Source organism: Phoca vitulina, unplaced genomic scaffold (assembly GCF_004348235.1).
Source record: "Phoca vitulina isolate PV1807 unplaced genomic scaffold, GSC_HSeal_1.0 scaffold43, whole genome shotgun sequence".
In the NCBI taxonomy this organism is placed as follows: Eukaryota; Metazoa; Chordata; class Mammalia; order Carnivora; family Phocidae; genus Phoca; species Phoca vitulina.
Genome location: NW_022589746.1, coordinates 6,213,089 through 6,231,487, shown reverse-complemented (window position 1 = coordinate 6,231,487; position 18,399 = coordinate 6,213,089). Strand labels below are relative to the sequence as shown.

At 37.9% G+C, this 18,399-nt stretch overlaps 1 protein-coding gene and 1 pseudogene across 6 annotated transcripts in view; both read left to right on the top strand.

Moving 5' to 3' along the window:
• The window catches only part of LYST (lysosomal trafficking regulator), a 185,730-nt gene that overhangs the window by 89,666 nt on the left and 77,665 nt on the right, over window positions 1–18,399 (top strand). For all 6 annotated transcript variants that reach the window (XM_032430448.1, XM_032430445.1, XM_032430449.1 and 3 more), the window contains 7 exons: window positions 315–464; window positions 4,661–4,798; window positions 8,706–8,904; window positions 11,151–11,282; window positions 13,730–14,360; window positions 15,014–15,191; window positions 17,349–17,518. In XM_032430448.1, the coding sequence (XP_032286339.1) occupies window positions 315–464; window positions 4,661–4,798; window positions 8,706–8,904; window positions 11,151–11,282; window positions 13,730–14,360; window positions 15,014–15,191; window positions 17,349–17,518 (1,598 nt within the window). The remainder of the gene's footprint in view (window positions 1–314; window positions 465–4,660; window positions 4,799–8,705; window positions 8,905–11,150; window positions 11,283–13,729; window positions 14,361–15,013; window positions 15,192–17,348; window positions 17,519–18,399) is intronic.
• On the top strand, window positions 5,118–5,246 carry LOC116648456 (annotated as a pseudogene).

Sequence of the window (18,399 nt, the reverse complement as noted above, 5' to 3'; positions counted from 1 at the left end):
AAAAGTTTTTAAAGCCTAACAGATTCATTGAATTTAAAAAATAATAGAAAAACAAATAAAAATAAAAAATAAAAATAGAATGTTTATTTTACCTGTGTTTGAAACTGAATAATCATTTACAAATATTTGAAAGTTTGTATTTTTCTAATTTGAATTGAAACAAATTAAAGATACTATGTGAAATGTTGAATTATTCACTAGTTTTCCTTTGAATTTAATGTTATGACTGCTAAGATTGAAAGCTTAATGTTTCTGTTGAATTTTTGGACTAATCATCTATTAATGCATCTTGTATTAATGCTAATTTTCCATAGACCCTTCTTGAAGGTTGCTGTGGTGAAGATATTATTCATGTCAATGAGAATGGAGAGTTTAAGTTGGATGTAGAGTCTAATGCTATAATCCAAGATGTTAAACTGCTAGAGGAGCTATTGCTTGACTGGAAGATATGGAATAAAGCCAAGGCATGTGCTTTTATTGATTTTATTTCTTTTAAGATTTATTTATTTATTTGAGAGAGAGAGAGTGCTCACGCGCACGCACGTGTGAATGGCAGGAGGGGCAGAGGGAGAGGGAGATAGAGAGAATCTCCAGCAGACTTCCCTCTGAGTGCAAAACCAGACGCAGTGTGGGGCTCACTCTCATGACCCTGAGATCATGACCTGAGCCGAAATCAAGAATCAGATGCTTACCCAGTTGAGCCCCCAGATGCCCCCATGTGCTTTTTTTTTAATGGTAGAAAACATATGACATAAATTTACCCTCTTAACAATTTTTACATGTATAGTACAGTATTAACTATATACACTCTGTTGTACAGCAGATATCTAGAACATTTTCATCTTGCTTTACTGAAACTATCCCTATTGAACAACTCCCCCTATTTCTCCTGCCCCCACCCCAGTCCCTGGCAACCACCACACTATGTTGCTGTGAGTTTGATTACTTTAGACATGTCATAGAAGTGTAATCATTCAGTATTTGTCTTTCTGTGATTGGTTTATTTCACTTAATGTATGTCCTTAATGTTCATTTGCGTTGTAGTATATGACAAGATTTCTTTCTTTTGTAACACTGAATAATACCATTGTATGTATATAACACATTTCCTTTATCCTTCCTTCTATCAGTAGACATTTAGGTTGCTTCCATATATTGGATTTTGTGAATAACACTGTAATGGACATGGGTGTGTGAATATTTCTTTGAGATCCTGTTTTCAGTTCTTTTGGATATTGGGATTGCTGAATTATATAATAATTCCAGTTTTAATTTTTTAAGGAACCTCTACACTATTTTCCATAACAACTGCACCATTTTACAATCCCACCACCAAGGTACAAGGATTCTAATTTCTCCACATCCTTGCCAACAATTGTTATTTTCTGGCTTTTTGATAGTGGCCATCTTATTGGGTATGAGGTGATATTTTATTGTGGTTTTGATTTGCATTTCCCTGATATTTAGTGATGATGAGCGTCTTTTCATATACTTGTTGGCCATTTGTATATTTTCTTTGGAGAAATGTCTGTTCATGTTCTTTGCCCATTTTTAAAATGGATTATTTGATATTTTTTATGTTATTGAGTTGTAGGAGTTCTCAATATATTTTGATATTAATCCCTCATCTGATATGTGTTTGCAAAGATTTTCTCCCATTCCATGGGTTGGTTGTTTCCTTTGCTGCACAGAGAGACATGTACTTTTTTTTTTTTTTTAAAGATTTTATTTATTTTTTTTGACAGAGAGAGACATAGCGAGAGCAGGAACACAAGCAGGGGGAGTGGGAGAGGGAGAAGCAGGCTTCCTGCAGAGCAGGGAGCCTGATGTGGGACTCGATCCCAGAACCCTGGGATCATGACCTGAGCCGAAGGCAGACGCTTAACGACTGAGCCACCCAGGCACCCGAGACATGTACTTTTAAATATTTATCTAATCATTCTTCTGGAGAACAGAACAAACTTATTACTTCAATGTAATGTTAATTATAAATGGAAATGTGGAGGTTATTTTCTGTGCAAGTTTTTGAGCAGTCATCGGTAATGCTGAGCTGGAGGGTTAGGATCAGAGCTTGGCCTAACTAGAAATAGCTAGAGCAGTACTCAGGCTGGAGAACATGGAGCTCATTCAAATCAGTTGGGGACTTGCATTGACCATAAACACTCAAAGGGTTTACTGCTAAGACGAGTCTGGAGAGTCAAGTCAAGGAGAGGTAAATGTACGCACTTCTGAGTAGGGCAGCCAAGTTACCCAGGAGTCACAGAGCTGAATCAGGGTATGTAGGGCAAAGCTATGAAGTCTTGACTTCATCATAAGCGTAAGTTGAGGAACATGGTTGGTATTAGGTCTAGACACAGCATCTCTACAACTGGATGGATGCACTGGTCTTCACAAGGACCCAGCCAGGGAATGAATACAGAGCTATTTCCTTTCTGCTCTAGTTTTTTATTTTTTTGGGGGGGGAGACTTTTTGTTTGTTTTTTAAGTAGACTGCATGCTTAGTGTGGAACCCAATGTAGGGCTCAATCTCACAACCCTGAGATCAAGACCTGATCCAAGATCAAGAGTAGGACTCTCAACCAACTGAGACACCCAGGCACCCAGTGCCCTAGTTTTAAACAGTCTTCATGGTATAGGCTCATATAAGCTCCTTATTCTAGTGTAGACTAGATTGTCTGGAGCTATTTAGAGATAACAACATTACCATCAAATGTAATTAAAGGCCAATCCAAAGTATATTACTTTAGAATTTTTAAAAAATCAGTTATTCCTAGATTTGGCAATACTTCCCCCAAATTTACTCATTATCAATAATGAGTTGGGAAGCTGAAAGAAACCTTTATAATCTATTATTAAGAAAGATAAGTTTTGACCAAGCATACTAGAGGAAAGACAGAATTATTTCTCTAATCTTCCTGTAGAAAATTATATTACAAAAGTATTATTATATGAAGGTACAATCTTCCAGTTATAAAATAAATAAGACATGGGGATGTAAGGTACAGCATAGGGAATATAGCCAATAATATGATAACAACTTCATATAGTGGTGGATGGTAACTGCATTTCTTGTGGTAACCACTTCATAATGTATATAAAAATTGAATCACTAAGTTGTATGCCTGAAACAAATACAATATTGTATGTCAGTTATTCTGCAAAAGAAAAAAAAAAGAAGCAATTAAAGAATATGCAGACTCACATGGGGGAAAGTATTATAATGTTGTGTTAAGCAGCTAACTGAACTATTGCTTTTTTCTGGACTTTATCATATTTACCAATTTTTAAAACTTTGTAATTTGTCATGATTTCTTTTCTCATCCCAAATAAATTCTCATTTTCAGAATAAAAAATAACCATATATGTGTATGCATAAAAATATGTGTAATGTTGCATGAAGAAAAAGCAAATGTACAGTGATACCAGATGTCAACACACAAAGGCAGTATAAATACAAATATATAGTTAACAGCTTGACTGTGGATCGGAAGAGCGAACCTAACTAAATGGTCGACGGTTGTTTTAGTTAGTATTTCAAAAGAGGATGCTAATTTGGGGTGGTTGATTAGAAAACAAAACATTTTTTTCCTGAATTCAGTAGTGATACACACAAATACTTCTGTGAGTTTGAAATAAGGTTTTCTTTCCTAATGAATAATTTTTAACTGAGTTTGTCTTTTGTTGTTGGTTGTTTACTTTGCCACTATTCTATTTGGTACTATTTTTCAGACCTGAATCAAGTTTTCATACTTGGGCTGCCTTGTGCTCCCATTCTCATATGCCTTGTTCTTCTAGGGCATCTTGACCCCTGTCTTATGAAGAGAGAGGCCTTGGTTATAATAGTATGATTAAATCTGTCAATTCCTTGGCCTTTTCATTGTTCATTACTATCAAATAATGGCAGGAAAAGTAGCAAGACCTGCAGCCCAAACCAGTTAATTTTGTTTTTTGTTAACAGCTTTGCTGAAAGGTCATTTGGGACAATAAAATGAGGTGAAGGTTATCTTTCAATATTAGTTATCTATAGAAGATTGCTCTTTCTCCATTACTGAGGGTAATTTAAGGTTGATTCTACATGGAAGAATCATTTTTAAGGCACCTTAAAAGGATGTTTGAAGATACACAGTAATCATGCACAGAATTCTATTATTTGGACTTAAAAGTAAATCAATCCAAAAATGCAGAATTTTCACATTGTCAGTGAGTTTTTTCAATTTAGTGCAATTTGTTCTAAAATTATTTAATTAAGTGCTGTATACACAAATTATAGAAGTTTATGCATTTTAGTAATACTCTTTGAAAATAAATTATTTGGAAACAATTATATTGATAATGTGTGTTTCTCTATGTTGAATAAATCCCTCAAAATAATTCATCTATTGAAAATACTGTATATTAGATAACGTTGCAGAAAGGTTAATGTACTGAAGCACCTAATACAATATTGCATTCAACATAAGTATTTAGAAATGCACTATTGGTTAAAATAATAATAATAATAATAATAGTGTGGAGTAAACTTTAAGATTTGCTTTTTCAGATAAATTTAATCTTTGACCCTGAATATACACACAGTGATAGACTGATATATGTCTTCTAAAAAGGTTGTAGTATGTTTTTCAATAACCATGTGCTGATTGGTATGTGTTTATTTTCTCAGCAAGGAGCTTGGGAAATGCTGCTGGCAGCTCTAGAAGTCCTCATCAGAGCGGATCACCACCAGCAGGTCTTTAATATTAAGCAGTTACTGAAAGCCCGAGTGGTCCATCACTTTCTACTGACTTGTCAGGTTTTGCAGGTACTTTTCACATAACTTTACATTGGGAGATATTTTCCACAATTACTTGTTTAGTAACTCAGTACTGTGAACTCACATTTTTGTGGGACTTTCAATGGAAGGAATTTTTTTTTTTTCTCTTCTCCATCTTCCCTATTCTCCTGGATTCTTTCTTTGCAACCCCTGCCTCCTACAGCTTGACCTTCGCACTTCCATCATTCCTTACTCAATTACAAAAGAACAACAACTACTGTATTTCTGCGATGTCTCTATGTTGGAATAGAATAATAATTTTGTAATCTCTTGAATATCAACAATAGGAAAATTTTAACTTGTTGTAAGCTTTGCATAGTGGCAGAATGGTGGCCAGTGAGGTTTAATCTGAGGCATGATTATTGCTAACTAAAACTTATCCCACATTCCTTAAATAACAAGTGCAAGTATGTTTTGTTTTAATAAGTATGGATTTGCCGAAGATCTATTATATGTACCAGAAGTAGCATATTGAAAATATATCCAAAATATTATATATGAAAAAGTGGCACACTCACTCACCTCTCCAGTAGTGTCTGTGCTATGGCCTGGCTTCTAGTTAAATCTTTTGCTCTGCCTTCACAGATGTCCTTAAATTTATCACTTTGGTCAGTGTACGAGAATATTTTTCAAGGTCGTTTGTTTTTTTTAGTGAGGCATCTACTAGCACTTTATCAGGTTGGATAAGTTCAGATGTTCCCTGAGAGCAATAATATTTCTGTTTTTAATGCCTTTGTTTGGATGGCACCAGTGGCTTCCCATTGCACTTGGGATAAAATCCAGACTCTGTGACAGTATCTAAAGAGAGCCTATATGCTCTGGTGACCACACCAGCCTCACCTCATGTCACTGCAGCCCCTGGCTTTTTTTCTCTTCCTTAAACAAGTGAGTCTTTTCCCCTCTCAGGGCACATGATATTTTTTCTGACTGAGAAGTTGTTGATCCTTTTCTTTCCATCTGGCCTGCTTCTCCTCATATCTCCACTTTAAATTTACTTCCTGAGAGAAGCCCTCCCTTCTCTATCCATCTAGAGGAACCCTTGCCCTTCCCCTGACTCACTCCATGCATCTGCATTTGTTGGTGTCATGTCGTCATTTCTGAAATTCTGGTTTATTTCCCTCTGTAAACCTGCTGAAGGCAAGGATAATGTTTTTTTCTTTTTCTTTTTGATTATTTTTTTAATTTAAATTCAGTTAATTAACATATAATGTACTATTAGCTTCAGAGGTAGAGTTCAGTGATTCATCAGTCTTATATAATACCCAGTGTCCCATTACATCATGTGCCCTCCTTAATGTCCATCACCCAGTTACCCCATCCCCCCACCCTCTCCCCTCCAGCAGATAATGTTTTTTTCTTGATCACACTGTAACTCCAGTACCTGGCACATAGAGACACCCAATAAATATTTGTTGAATGAATGAATTCTAAAAAAACAAAAACAAAAAGATTTTATTGCCTTTCTTTGGCCCTGTGGTAAATTAGACTGCTGTCTTCAGGAATACAATACAGTATGCTCAGAGGCTCACTGCTTGCTTGCTGAATAGTTTATGTAACATTTATACAGCAATTTTTCTCTAAATCAGTTTTCTTTGTATATCCACTTTGAAACTTGCTGACTAATTTTCAAAGAGTTCACAAGACAGTGTGAAGTTCTCATTCAGTCTTTCCATGTCAGAAAAGTAACACTTGTAAACTAGGATATATATATATATATATATTCTCATTTCCATATATTTATAAAAATGCTAGAAAAATCGAGGTACCAATTCCTTTTCCTGAAAAGTATATTTCTTCATCCTTCTTCATTCAAAGAGCCCATTATCAAAATAACAGTTAGTTATTAAGAATTGTTTTATGTTAGGTATTGTGGGAAGTATATAAAGAAATGAACTTAATTATTGTCTTTATGGTATCTCAGAGTATTTAAGAAAGATTGATAAATTGGTAGTATATTGGATGTGGGGCCATTTCATTAGTTCATGAGTACAGTGTAAAAACCTGAACTCAGGTGATGAAAGCAGGAGTGTAAAAGTAGGGAGCAAATATGAAGGAGATTGTAAAGGGAATTAATAGGGCTTGGTTCTGTCTAAATAGGAGCTATAGGAGAAATGAAATATATGATGCAAAATTTCCACCTGGGAGACTACAAGGATGATAGCATCATGAAAGAAGGAATTGTACACACAAGTTTTGTAGCTTATCCATTCTGCATCTGAGATTACAGTGGGGCGTTCAGTGGCCATGACCAGTGGACACTTAGATGTGCAAGATTGGAACTGGGGACATGGATGAGAGGGACAGATGGGGGACTGTCTGCACTGAAGCCACGGGGACAGATAAACACTACAAGACAAACAGTGTAGTGAAAGGATCGTAGAGGGCTGTGGCTTGCACCTCCGGAAATACCCATTTTCAGGTGTGAAACAGGAAAAAGAAACTGTTGAAAGATGTAGAAAGAGTAGTCAAAGAGCTAAGGGAAGAACCAGGAAACAGTGAAGTGAAAGCCCAGGGTGGGCAGAGGGGGAAAGAAAAAGGTGGTCTCCAGAGCCAAATAATGTGGAAAGTTCAAAGAAAATGTGGACAGGTAAAGGGCCACTGACAGAAATTCTTTAATGACTCGCAAGAATCATTAAGGAATGAAGAAGGCAGGAACCAGGTTTCGGGCATTTTAGGCAGCACGTGTGGTGGATTCATTGGAGATAGTGAAAATAAATAATGATTAAAAGGTCTAGCAGCGAAAGAAGAGAGAAACAGAAAGTTAACAAAAGGTTCCCAAAATTCAAGTTAAGGGAATTTTTTTTTTTTTTTTTGGAAAAAGAGAGTAGGGGGAGGGTCAGAAGGAGAGAAAGAATCTTTTTTTTTTTTTGAGAGAGAGAGAGAGAGTCTGAAGCAGGCTCCATGCCCAGCACAGAGCCCCGACGTGGGGCTTGATCTGACCTGAGATCGTGACCTGAGCCAAAGTCAAGAGTGAGACACTTAACTAACTGAGCCACGCAGGTGCCCCAGGGGATTTTTTTTTTTTTTAATGAAGTAGGATACCAGTGGCTATTTGTAAGGGGTCAGTGGAAAGGACAAGACTGAGGAAACATGGCCTGGGATGGACTTGGGAATGAACGGCTGGGGTGGCGACCAGGAAGGGGGAAGGCACCAGGGACACGATTCTGAAAAAAGGCAGATGGCTATGGCAGAAGTAACACTGATGTAGCAATTCCACAAGAGTAAATGAAGAAAAGTGGGTGTAGAGATGTATCATTTTTCAGATGTATCACATCACATGTACAGGGAGAGGGAAGATGAGGAAGTTTAACTCCCTCGGGGTTGATCTAGAGGCCAACTGCTATCTATTGGGGGGTGGAGTTGGAGAGTATAAATAATTTATTTATACCTGTCTTTATGTTTAGTAATTGCTTGGCATTCTCCCAGGTCTCCTTACATGGGGCTTCCTATATGTGAGGTGCTCTTCCAAGAGTCTGTGTCATTTAATCCTTATGACAACCCTATGAAGTAACATGATCATTCCCATATTATAGATAAACTGAGGCATGGAGATATTAAATATGCCCCCAAATCACCCAGCTAGTGAGTGGGGAAACCAGAATGCACAGCTAGGTGGTTTGGCTTCTGAGCCAGGCTTGTGTGTGCCACAATATAACTTTGCCTTGTTAATTAAAATAAATGGGCTAGAAGTAAGTTGCCATTGGTTGTAATGAATTTTTAATGGCAAGATTGCTTGAATTGAGAAGTAGCAACTCAGTTTAATGGTAAATATGGTCAGACTAGGGTAGTAAACCAACACAATTCTGTCTTAAATGGAATCTGTTGCTTAAATGAAAAATGTTAGTTAAGTTGACAGTTCTCTTTAAATCTAAAGAGAGTTTTTTTATTTTTTCAGGAACACAAAGAGGGGCAGCTTACTTCCATGCCCCGCGAGGTTTGTAGATCATTTGTGAAAATTATAGCGGAAGTCCTTGGATCTCCTCCAGATTTGGAATTATTGACAGTTATCTTCAATTTCCTTTTAGCCGTTCACCCTCCTACTAATACTTATGTTTGTCACAACCCCACAAACTTCTACTTTTCTTTGCACATAGGTAGGTATAATCATTTTTGTTAGATTTTGGCTATCTCAGTTTTCAGTATTTTTCTTCCCACTCGATCCACATTTGTTTGATATTCATGGACTGGCTTCTCTGTGCTGGAAACTGCCCTAATCACACACGGGGACTGGGACAGGGCAAAGGGCTGTAGAATGGGCCAGACACGGTCTCTGCCTTCAGAGAGCTTCACTGCCAGGAGGAGAGAGGGGACAAACACTCTAATAACTATAGTAAGAAACAATATCTGCTAAGTACCTAATAGATTCAAAAGAAGGACTGATTAGATTTTAGAGGAGTGAGGGTCTCATCAGACAGCTGTGGAGAAAGAAGATTTAATAGATTCTATATCTGACATGGGCGTTGAAGAATTTAGGTAGAATTTGAGAGGTTTCCAGGTAAAGAAAATGACTTAAAGGGAGGAAAAAAAATAGAGAAAATAAAGAATAATGAATTTTACCCAAGTATAGGGATCTATAAAGGATCAGTGAGAAACAATACCGTAAATATAGTTTGGGACCGTCACTTATTTATTTTCCCCCCTAAGATCATATTAAATGGGTCCTTGAATGTGAGGCCAGAGAATTTGAACTTATATTCTATTTAGTGGTCACTGAAGGGTTTTGTTTTGTTGTTTTGTTTGTTTTGAGCAAAGAAATATGATGGAATTACATTACTGCAATAAAATTCAGGAAAGAGAAACTACCCACATAGAAGTAAGTTGAAGCTCTGAGACTAGATGAGACCATTGAAGAAAAGTATAGAGAGAGAATGAAGGAAAAAGGAAGCAAAGGATAGAACTAAAGAAAGAGTAATTAGTATAAGAGAAAGATGGAATAACTAGGGTTTTAAAAGAACCAGGAAAATGTAATGTGGTAAGAAAGCAAGCAAGAATGTACCTATGAGAAAACTAGATAGTAAATTTAGAGAGGAAAACTGGTTGTAAAACAGGCATTTAGGAATGTAATAAATGAATAAAATGATTCAACAGCCGTAAAAATCCAAATGAAAACAGACAGCATGACTTTATGTTTGGTTCAGCACACATTTAGTGAATAAAGTACTGTCAAGATTCTGGAAACAGGGTAGTTGCAAAGATGAGTAAAATGTGGTCCACTCCTATACGAAGCTTACAGCCTAGTTGAGGGGAAAGAGACATAAACAGGTAATGACATCATGTGGAAAGCACAGTGATAGAAATATTTTGTTTTCTGGAAGCATAGAGCCCGATGAGGAGGTGTTTCCTGGAGGAGGTGATGCCCGCTTAAAGGCTGGGGAGGAGTTGAAGGGAAGGGGCTTCCAAACAAAGCAAACAGCTTGATTGGGAGCTGTGAGAAATAGGTGTATGGAACTGTCCTGGCAGAAAGAAGGCTGGAAGGGGTCTGGAGGCAGATCACGGAGATTCTCGTAGACAAGAAGTTTGGACTTTATCCATAGTGTTAAGGAGGCAACAGAGAGCTACTGGAAGGTTCTTAGCAGGGGTTGACATTTGATAGAATTCTGAAAGCTATGAGGATTTGAGGGTGACCAGATGTCCATCGCAGATACCGTTTAGAAGTCTGTGACAGGCCTCCAGGTGAGAGATAAGAAGCGCCCACATTATAGCACTGTGCTTGGGACAAGAGGAGTTCAAGAAGCAAAATCAAGTCAGCAGAACCTGGAAACTGACTTCACGTGGATAAAGGAAAGGTAGTGGTCAAGGGTGAATCCTGATTTCTATTTAGGAAATGGGTGCTTCTGCCAAAGGAACCAGAGAACAAAACAGAAGGACTGAATTTAGGGCAGAAAGAGGATTCAGAGTTAGATTTGTAGCATTTATGGTGCATTTAAGAAATTGAGCCATTGAATTTACAAGTCTGAAGCTCAGAAAGGACGATTAAGCTGAAGTTTGGAGTCATATTGGACATTGAAGGAGTTATATAAAAATATAGGACAGAGTCCTTTCCTCAAAGAGTGAAGTGAACAGTTAGCTGTTCAAATATAGAAATAAATGTAAGTATAGTTGCAATTCAAAGAAAATAAAAGTTAACGTGGCAAGTAACAGTAAAAAAAAAAATCTACATCTGAGAAGTAATAGCGTGTACTTGCATAGCAAATGTGCATTAGTATAAAACATGCCATATTTTTTCACTTTGAATGTCTTTTCATAAAAATTTATATTTAATGATTTGCTTTTGAAATTATATTTTCGTTTTATCCTTTTAAAAAAATTTTACTGTCTCAAGATTTTTTTTTGATTCTAGATGGCAAGATCTTTCAGGAGAAAGTCCAGTCAATCATATACCTGAGACATTCCAGCAGTGGAGGAAAGTCTGTTCCTAGCCCTGGATTTATGGTAATAAGCCCATCTGGTTTTACTGCTTCACCGCCTGAAGGTAAACATAAACAATAATGAAAGTGTAACCCTTCCTGATATAGTTCTGAATATTAGCAGATAAATAAATTGTACATGTTTTCGCAGTATGATATACGTGATATTCAGATCAAATAAATGGAAGGTTAAAACAAAATTACAGAATATATTTAAGGAATGCATTTCATTACTTTCTGGGATCAGCAGCTCACACTCAATATAACAAGAGACACTCCAGAGAATTAGGGAACAGAAGAGGTGCATGCTGTCTTGCTCTGGAATTCTCTGTCCCCTGTTATCACAGTGATTTGTCTTTCATTAAGTTTCTGATTTATTTTCCCATTTTCTTCAAAATCTTTGTTTGGCTTACTCTCTTCTTTCTACCTAAACGTCATTCTAGACAATGACCATCCTGTACTCCAGCTTCTCATTCTTGGACTCTGAGGACCTTTCCTTCTACTTTATCTACCAGTATACATGGACTTCATCATCATCAAGAAGACTTCCCAGCTCTGACACTCCAGTATCCCACTCTCTGATAACAACCTCCTGTCTTTCCGGTTCCTTTGTCACCTCCCATGTTCCCTTCTGCCTGTTTCCCCGTCCAGCCTAGATCCCAGTAGCCAGTTACTTCTTGACACGGCCTTCAGCTTCCTCGTCCCCTTGCCTTTGGCGTTCTTGACCTGAGAAACCCCAAACCTGCCTCAGTATAACTATCCTCACGCTGCTGAAAGCTGCTGGAGAGAATTCCTGTCTTTACAAGGGTCTCCGACTGTAGCTGGCCTTTTAATGCTGCTCTGTCATTCTTCAGTATGTTCAAAATCAATTCCCTTTTCTATTTCCATAACAATCTTTAAGCTTACAGTACTTTTCTGTCTTCCTAACTTAACAACTACCTCATCTCTACTTTTTATAGAGAAACAATAGGAACATGTCTCCTAGTTGTGAACTGGCTGTGCTTCTTTTCCTTTCCTGACAGCTGCTGTCTTCCAGAGAAGAGGGATGTGTTTTAATTGGTTTTATTTGGAATTTTATAGGAAATGTCTATCCTTAACATCATTGTACATCACTGCAAACATTTTCAAATACAATCATTCCCCCCTTTTTTCCAGGTCTTTTGAACAGAATCTTTCAGCAGCCTTAGCCCTCCAGCCAAAATGCAGAAATAACTAGGAAAAACTTCTGAGCTACGGAGCTATTATTGCCAAAAAGCCTGTGCTCTAAAACAGTTCATCCAGTGCCTATTTACTATCCAGAACATCAGTGTTCTCAAGTTTTAGCAGGCAAAAGAAAGCACCTGGAGAGCTTGTTAAAACACAGATCTTTGGGCCCCTCCCTCATATATTCCGATTCAGTAGGTCCAGGGTGGTGCCTGAGAATGTGCATTTGTAACAATCACCCAGGTAATGTTTGCTGATCTCCATGCTGCTGGCGCACAAACCACACCTTGAACAGCATTCACTTTATCCCGTGCACTTAGAATGACGGTGATTTCTCCTTATGTAAGGAGTATTAAAAGCAGCAAACGGACAGCTATAATAGGAAGTCAAAAAACTATTGCTTCTCACTAATAGCATCAAGAAGTAACCACAGAAATGGACGAGAGACAGAACAGTCTAGGGCCATTTAGTCTAGTAATTATAACAACAAGTATGAGTATTACTACTGTTTATTGAGCACCTATTATATGCTAGACACTATCCTGGGAGCATCACAAATATGATCTCACTTAATCCTTAAAGCAGCCTTGCAAAGTAGATACTCTGAATCCTCCTTTTACATTTACAGAAACTAACACTCAAATAATTAAATGATTAATTAAGGCCGCCTAACTAACAGGACTATCACATGAGGGCGCCTGGGTGGCTCAGTCGATGAAGCATCTGCCTTCGGCTCAGGTCATGATGCCGGGGTCCTGAGATCTGGCCCCACATTGGGCTCCCTGCTCAGTGGGGAGTCTGCTTCTCCCTCTCCCTCTGCCCCTCTCCCTTCCCCCATGCTGGTGCGTGCTCTCTCTCTCTCTCAAATAAATAAAATCTTAAAAAAAAAAAAGAACCATCACTTGAATGCAGTTATATATTGTTGAGAAGCCCACACTTTTCCACTACATCAAACTATATCCTAGTGAGTGCTAGCCTGAAGTAAATTTTCACTTAATTCACTTAATTTCACTACAGTAGAGCCATTAATCCTAATGACTTTGAATCATTCAGTCAACACTGTATTTTGTTAAGGAGACAGGAAAAGACATACATTTTTGGAAGCTTTTAATAAAAAATAGTTAAAAGGAAAAATAGTTTGAGCACTTAAGAATTTTAAGCACTAGTTACTAGGAACATTACCCTATGTGGATTCTTTTAACATTGCTAGATAAATGGGTCATTGCTGTGGTTGTGACTGATAGTGCAGAAAACAGGTGGTCCCACTTCATAGATTTTTAAAGAGTATTTTTCTTTCTACTCTCACCAGGAAACAATTCCTGCAATATTATCCCACAACGGATGACCACCAACATGCTGCGTTCTAGAAGCCTACCAGCATTTCCTACTGTTTCACCTCGAACGCAACCGCAAAAACTGACTAGAAGTTTGGGTTATAGTATTGACAAGTTACAAAATATTGCAGATAATTATGTTGCTTCCCAAGCAGAGAAACTGAATTCTCTGGTGAGTTCCGAGACCCTGAAAAAAGGTAAAGAGGATGCGTTTGTCAGTAGCTTTGAGTCTGCAAAAGCTGCGTATGAAATGGAAGCTGCCCTTTCAGCCCGCGCCTCTGTCAATGGTGTCCCAAAAGGAACATTGGGATTTCCGGCGGTCAAAGTTGATCATAAAGAATTGGCAGCAGAACCCAGATTAGACGATGACAGTCCTGGGGACGAGTCCTGCCCACGCCGACCTGATTACCTAAAGGGACTGGCCTCATTCCAGCACAGCCACAGCACTAGTGCAAGCCTCGGGCTAGCTTTTCCTTCCCAGAATGGATCCGCAGCCGTTGGACGTTGGCCGAGTCTTGTTGATAGGAACACCACCGATGAGTGGGAGAACTTTGCCTTTTCTCTGGGTTATGGGCCAAACTCCAGCCGAACTGCAAGTACTCACAGGTACTCGCATGGTTTTGCAGGCCCCCCTCTTTGTCTTCCTATTCTTGGAAGAATCTCTACCCTTCTAGAAATGTCTTCATTATGTCACTTCTCATCTACAACATATATAATAATAACAAACAGAAAGGTACCTTTCTCTTTATTTGAATGCTAGATAGTATTGAATTCTATATTTTACCCAAGGCCAAACCATAAATAGTTACTAAAGAAAAAAATGCCTTGTGGTCTATTTAATTCTTACAGTTATTAGAGAAAAACTCTTCGGGGAAGCTATAAGATTTACAGTAGCAAGTAGCAACATCCCACGAGAGTTTCTGTGGTGATGGGAATGTTTTGCCTGTGCCGTGAAGTACAGTGGACACTGGCCACATATGCCTGTTGAATGCTTGAAAGGTGGCTAATGCCCACCACCCTATTGCACATCATAGCTGTGGAATAGAATGGTGTTTAATAGACTGTGTGCCTAAACTATATCGCTGATGAATAAAGTGAAAAAAAGTGATGGCACATTTGTTAGTCTCAGTTAAACATTTTATGAACCTTTGTTTTACAGATTAAAATTATTACTACTCCCTACAGTGCTTTAAGGTAATCATTATGTACTTGTCTTCCTGATAATTGTGTCAGTAAGACTTTTGGGGTCTCTGTTTTAGTGTAACGGAAGACTGTTTGGTACCTATATGCTGTGGATTATACGAGCTCTTAAGTGGAGTTCTTCTCATCCTGCCCGATGTTATGCTTCAAGATGTGATGGACAAGCTCATTCAGGCAGATACACTGTTAGTCCTCGTTAACCACCCATCACCTGCTATACAACAAGGAGTTATTAAAGTAAGGATAAACTCTAGATGTGTTGTTTTAATTCAGAAAAATAAACATATGTATAGTTTAAAATTTGAATATATGTGTTAAAGTAGACCTAAAGCTTTATTTTATTCTAAGGAATAATGAACCAATATACAGCTGACCCTTGAACAACATGGGTTTGAACTGCATGGGTCCACTTATACATGCAGATTTTTTTTTATAAATATAATAGAGTACTGTAAATATATTTTTTCCTCCTTATGATTTTCTTAATCACACTTTCTTTTCTCGAGCTTACTTTATTGTAAGAATACAGTATAGAATACGTAGAACATACAGACTATGTGTTCATCGACTGTTTATATTCTTAGTAAGGCTCCCAGTCAACAAGAGGCTATTAGTAGTTAACGTTGGGGGAGTCAGAAGTCATATGCAGATTTTCAACTGTGGGGGGTCATTCATGGGTCAACTGTAGTTTGTTACTTCTTAGTCATTTTTTATATGTATTATCATGCAATTTTAAGCTCTCCTCCATATATCGATTCATACCCATATGTTTTTTAAGTCTACCAACTACAAGGAACACATAGTTCATTGGAAATCTTGCCTGCAGTGTAGTATCAAATCTTAAACATTTACTTCAAGTTTTAGCTCAGCTGTCACCTTTTCAGAGACCCGATCACCTTTCAGAATAGCTTCCCTCTAGTGTCCGACTCCTCATTTATTCTAGCATCCCAGCTATGTCTTGGAATTATCTTTTTATTCTATCTGTGTGCTTGTTCTCTCACTCTCCCACACTGACATATCAGCTCCATGAGGATGGGCATCGTGTGTCTGGTGTACACTAGGTTCTAAGCATAGTGTCCAATGAATAAACATTTGATATGATTGGTTTCCATTAGGAAACAACCCAATATTGAAATGGTCTTTTAGAGATTCTCATTTTCTTTAGTTTGTCTTAAGTAGGATGTTTTTTAAGCACTTGCAATTCAACCCAGTATTTATTGAGCTTCCATCCCATGTGCAAAACACTGGGCTAGTTGCTATGTGGGATATAAAGTAGAGTGATTTCCACATTCCAGGTGTTTATAGTCTAGTGAGGGAGAAAGACATCTACCCAACTAAATAAAATGTAAAGACTTCTTGTGATGGGTGCTTCAGTGGCAATATTAATAAAGAAGAGTGGGAGCATAGGAAAAGCAATTAATTCTGATGGGGGAACCAGGGAAGGAGTCATGCAAAAGGTACATTTGGTATCATGCTGTAAACTTGGAAAGTTTTTAAGTAGGTCAGTAAATAGATGTGTGTTTGGGGAAGAATCATCTATCAGCACTGTGAGGGAGTGATTGCAGGGGAGGAGAGGTGGAAGTATTCTTTTTTTTTTTTTTTTAATTTTTTTTTATTGTTATGTTAATCCCCATACATTACAAGGTGGAAGTATTCTGTTTAGCAGGCTAGCACAGTAGTCCGGGGCAGAAATGATGAGTTCCTGATCTGGGGAAATGGGAAGCGAAGGACACGCAGATTTCAGAGACATTCGTTGGAATGAAGGGGAGAGACCTTCATAATTACACGTGGGCAAGCAGGGCCGGAAAAGCCAAAAGTGAGATTAACTGTGAAATCTAGGAAGGTGGTGCTACTGTGTGCTCTAAGATTGGAACCACGAAAGATTGATTTTGGAAGGAAAATAATTAATTGGGTTTTACACGTGTTGCATTTAAGATGCCAGGGAAGGGTGGAAATTCAGGCCTGTGCTCAGGATAAATAATCTGTCAGGAAGTCTAGAAATGAAGTCTAGTAGATACACATACACACACACACACATATTTACAGGGAGAGGATAGTACAGTGTTGACTATTTTTTTTTCCTTCAGAATAAAGCACAAATATAGTACTTATACTTGAGTGAGCTACCAGTCTACTAGGTGTCCATGCTTAGCTAAAAAAGTTAGTCTCCCCATAGCAAAAGTATTAAGATCGCCAAGATAAAGTCATCATTAGCATTCCAAAGTAGTCAGAAACAAAGATTATTTTTGTTTTGCTATGGAGATGGCATTTTTTTTAGCTTTCTACGTTCTATACATATGAAAGTAAATGGTAACTTACAAGTATTTGCCTGATTTCTGTACATCCTATAAAATTTTAATGCATTATGTAAATTGTCTTAATTTTTTTTCTTAGCTATTAGATGCCTATTTTAATAGAGCATCTAAAGAACAAAAAGATAAATTCCTAAAGAACCGTGGCTTTTCCTTGCTAGCCAACCAGTTGTATCTTCACCGGGGAACACAGGAATTGTTAGAATGCTTCATTGAAATGTTCTTTGGTCGACGTATTGGTCTTGATGAAGAGTAAGTGTGTTCTTTCCTCCACCATAATTGGGGATCTTTTGTCTTAAAAATAAAATTTATTAAGCTGACTCTTAATAAAATTATTTGGTCATTTTTAGAAAAAACCCTCTAAAAGTCATTTTCCAGGTAAATCAGTTTATTATTTTCCATATGATTTTGTTTCTAACTTCTTCCTTTGTATTTCATTCATTAGTTAGAAACTAGACACAAATTCTTCATCAAAGGAAAGAAGGTGACCAGTTAAGATTTGGCACACAGTGTTAACATGAGAAGGGTAGCTGAAAAGAAGGTGGCTCATCTTTGCCCAGCAGCAGATCACATGAGTGATCCATAGAGAAGCTTCCCACTCCCCTCAGCCTCCAGGTTTTCTGGGAGAAGAGCACATCCATCAGCTGGAATTCCTGGTTTGGCCAAAAAGTGAAACTATTACCGCTCTCTGTGTTAGCGTAGTGAGAAATGTGTGTCTCATCATCATTGTTTTTTTTTTTAAGATTTTATTTATTTATTTGGGAGAGAGAGAGTGCGCGCGAGAGAGCATGAGCAGGGAGGAGAGGGAGAAGCAGGCTCCCCGCTTAGCAGGGGCCCAATGTGGGGCTCAATCCCAGGACCCCCGGGATCGTGACCTGAGCCGAAGGCAGATGTTTAACAGACTGAGCCACCCAGGCGCCCCTCTCATCATCATTATTAAGTGTCTTCTGCTTATTAAGTAGACCAATTCAGACCTTGAAGAATTTACTTATTAATCGCAGTAGTGACAAAAGCACTTTCATTTGCATACAGCTTTTAGCTTTTTCCAAGCAATTCTGTAGTATCTCCTTTGATTCTCACAACAGCCTTGAGAAGAAAGTAGGGCAGGTGTCTCCACACGTATTTGACAGATA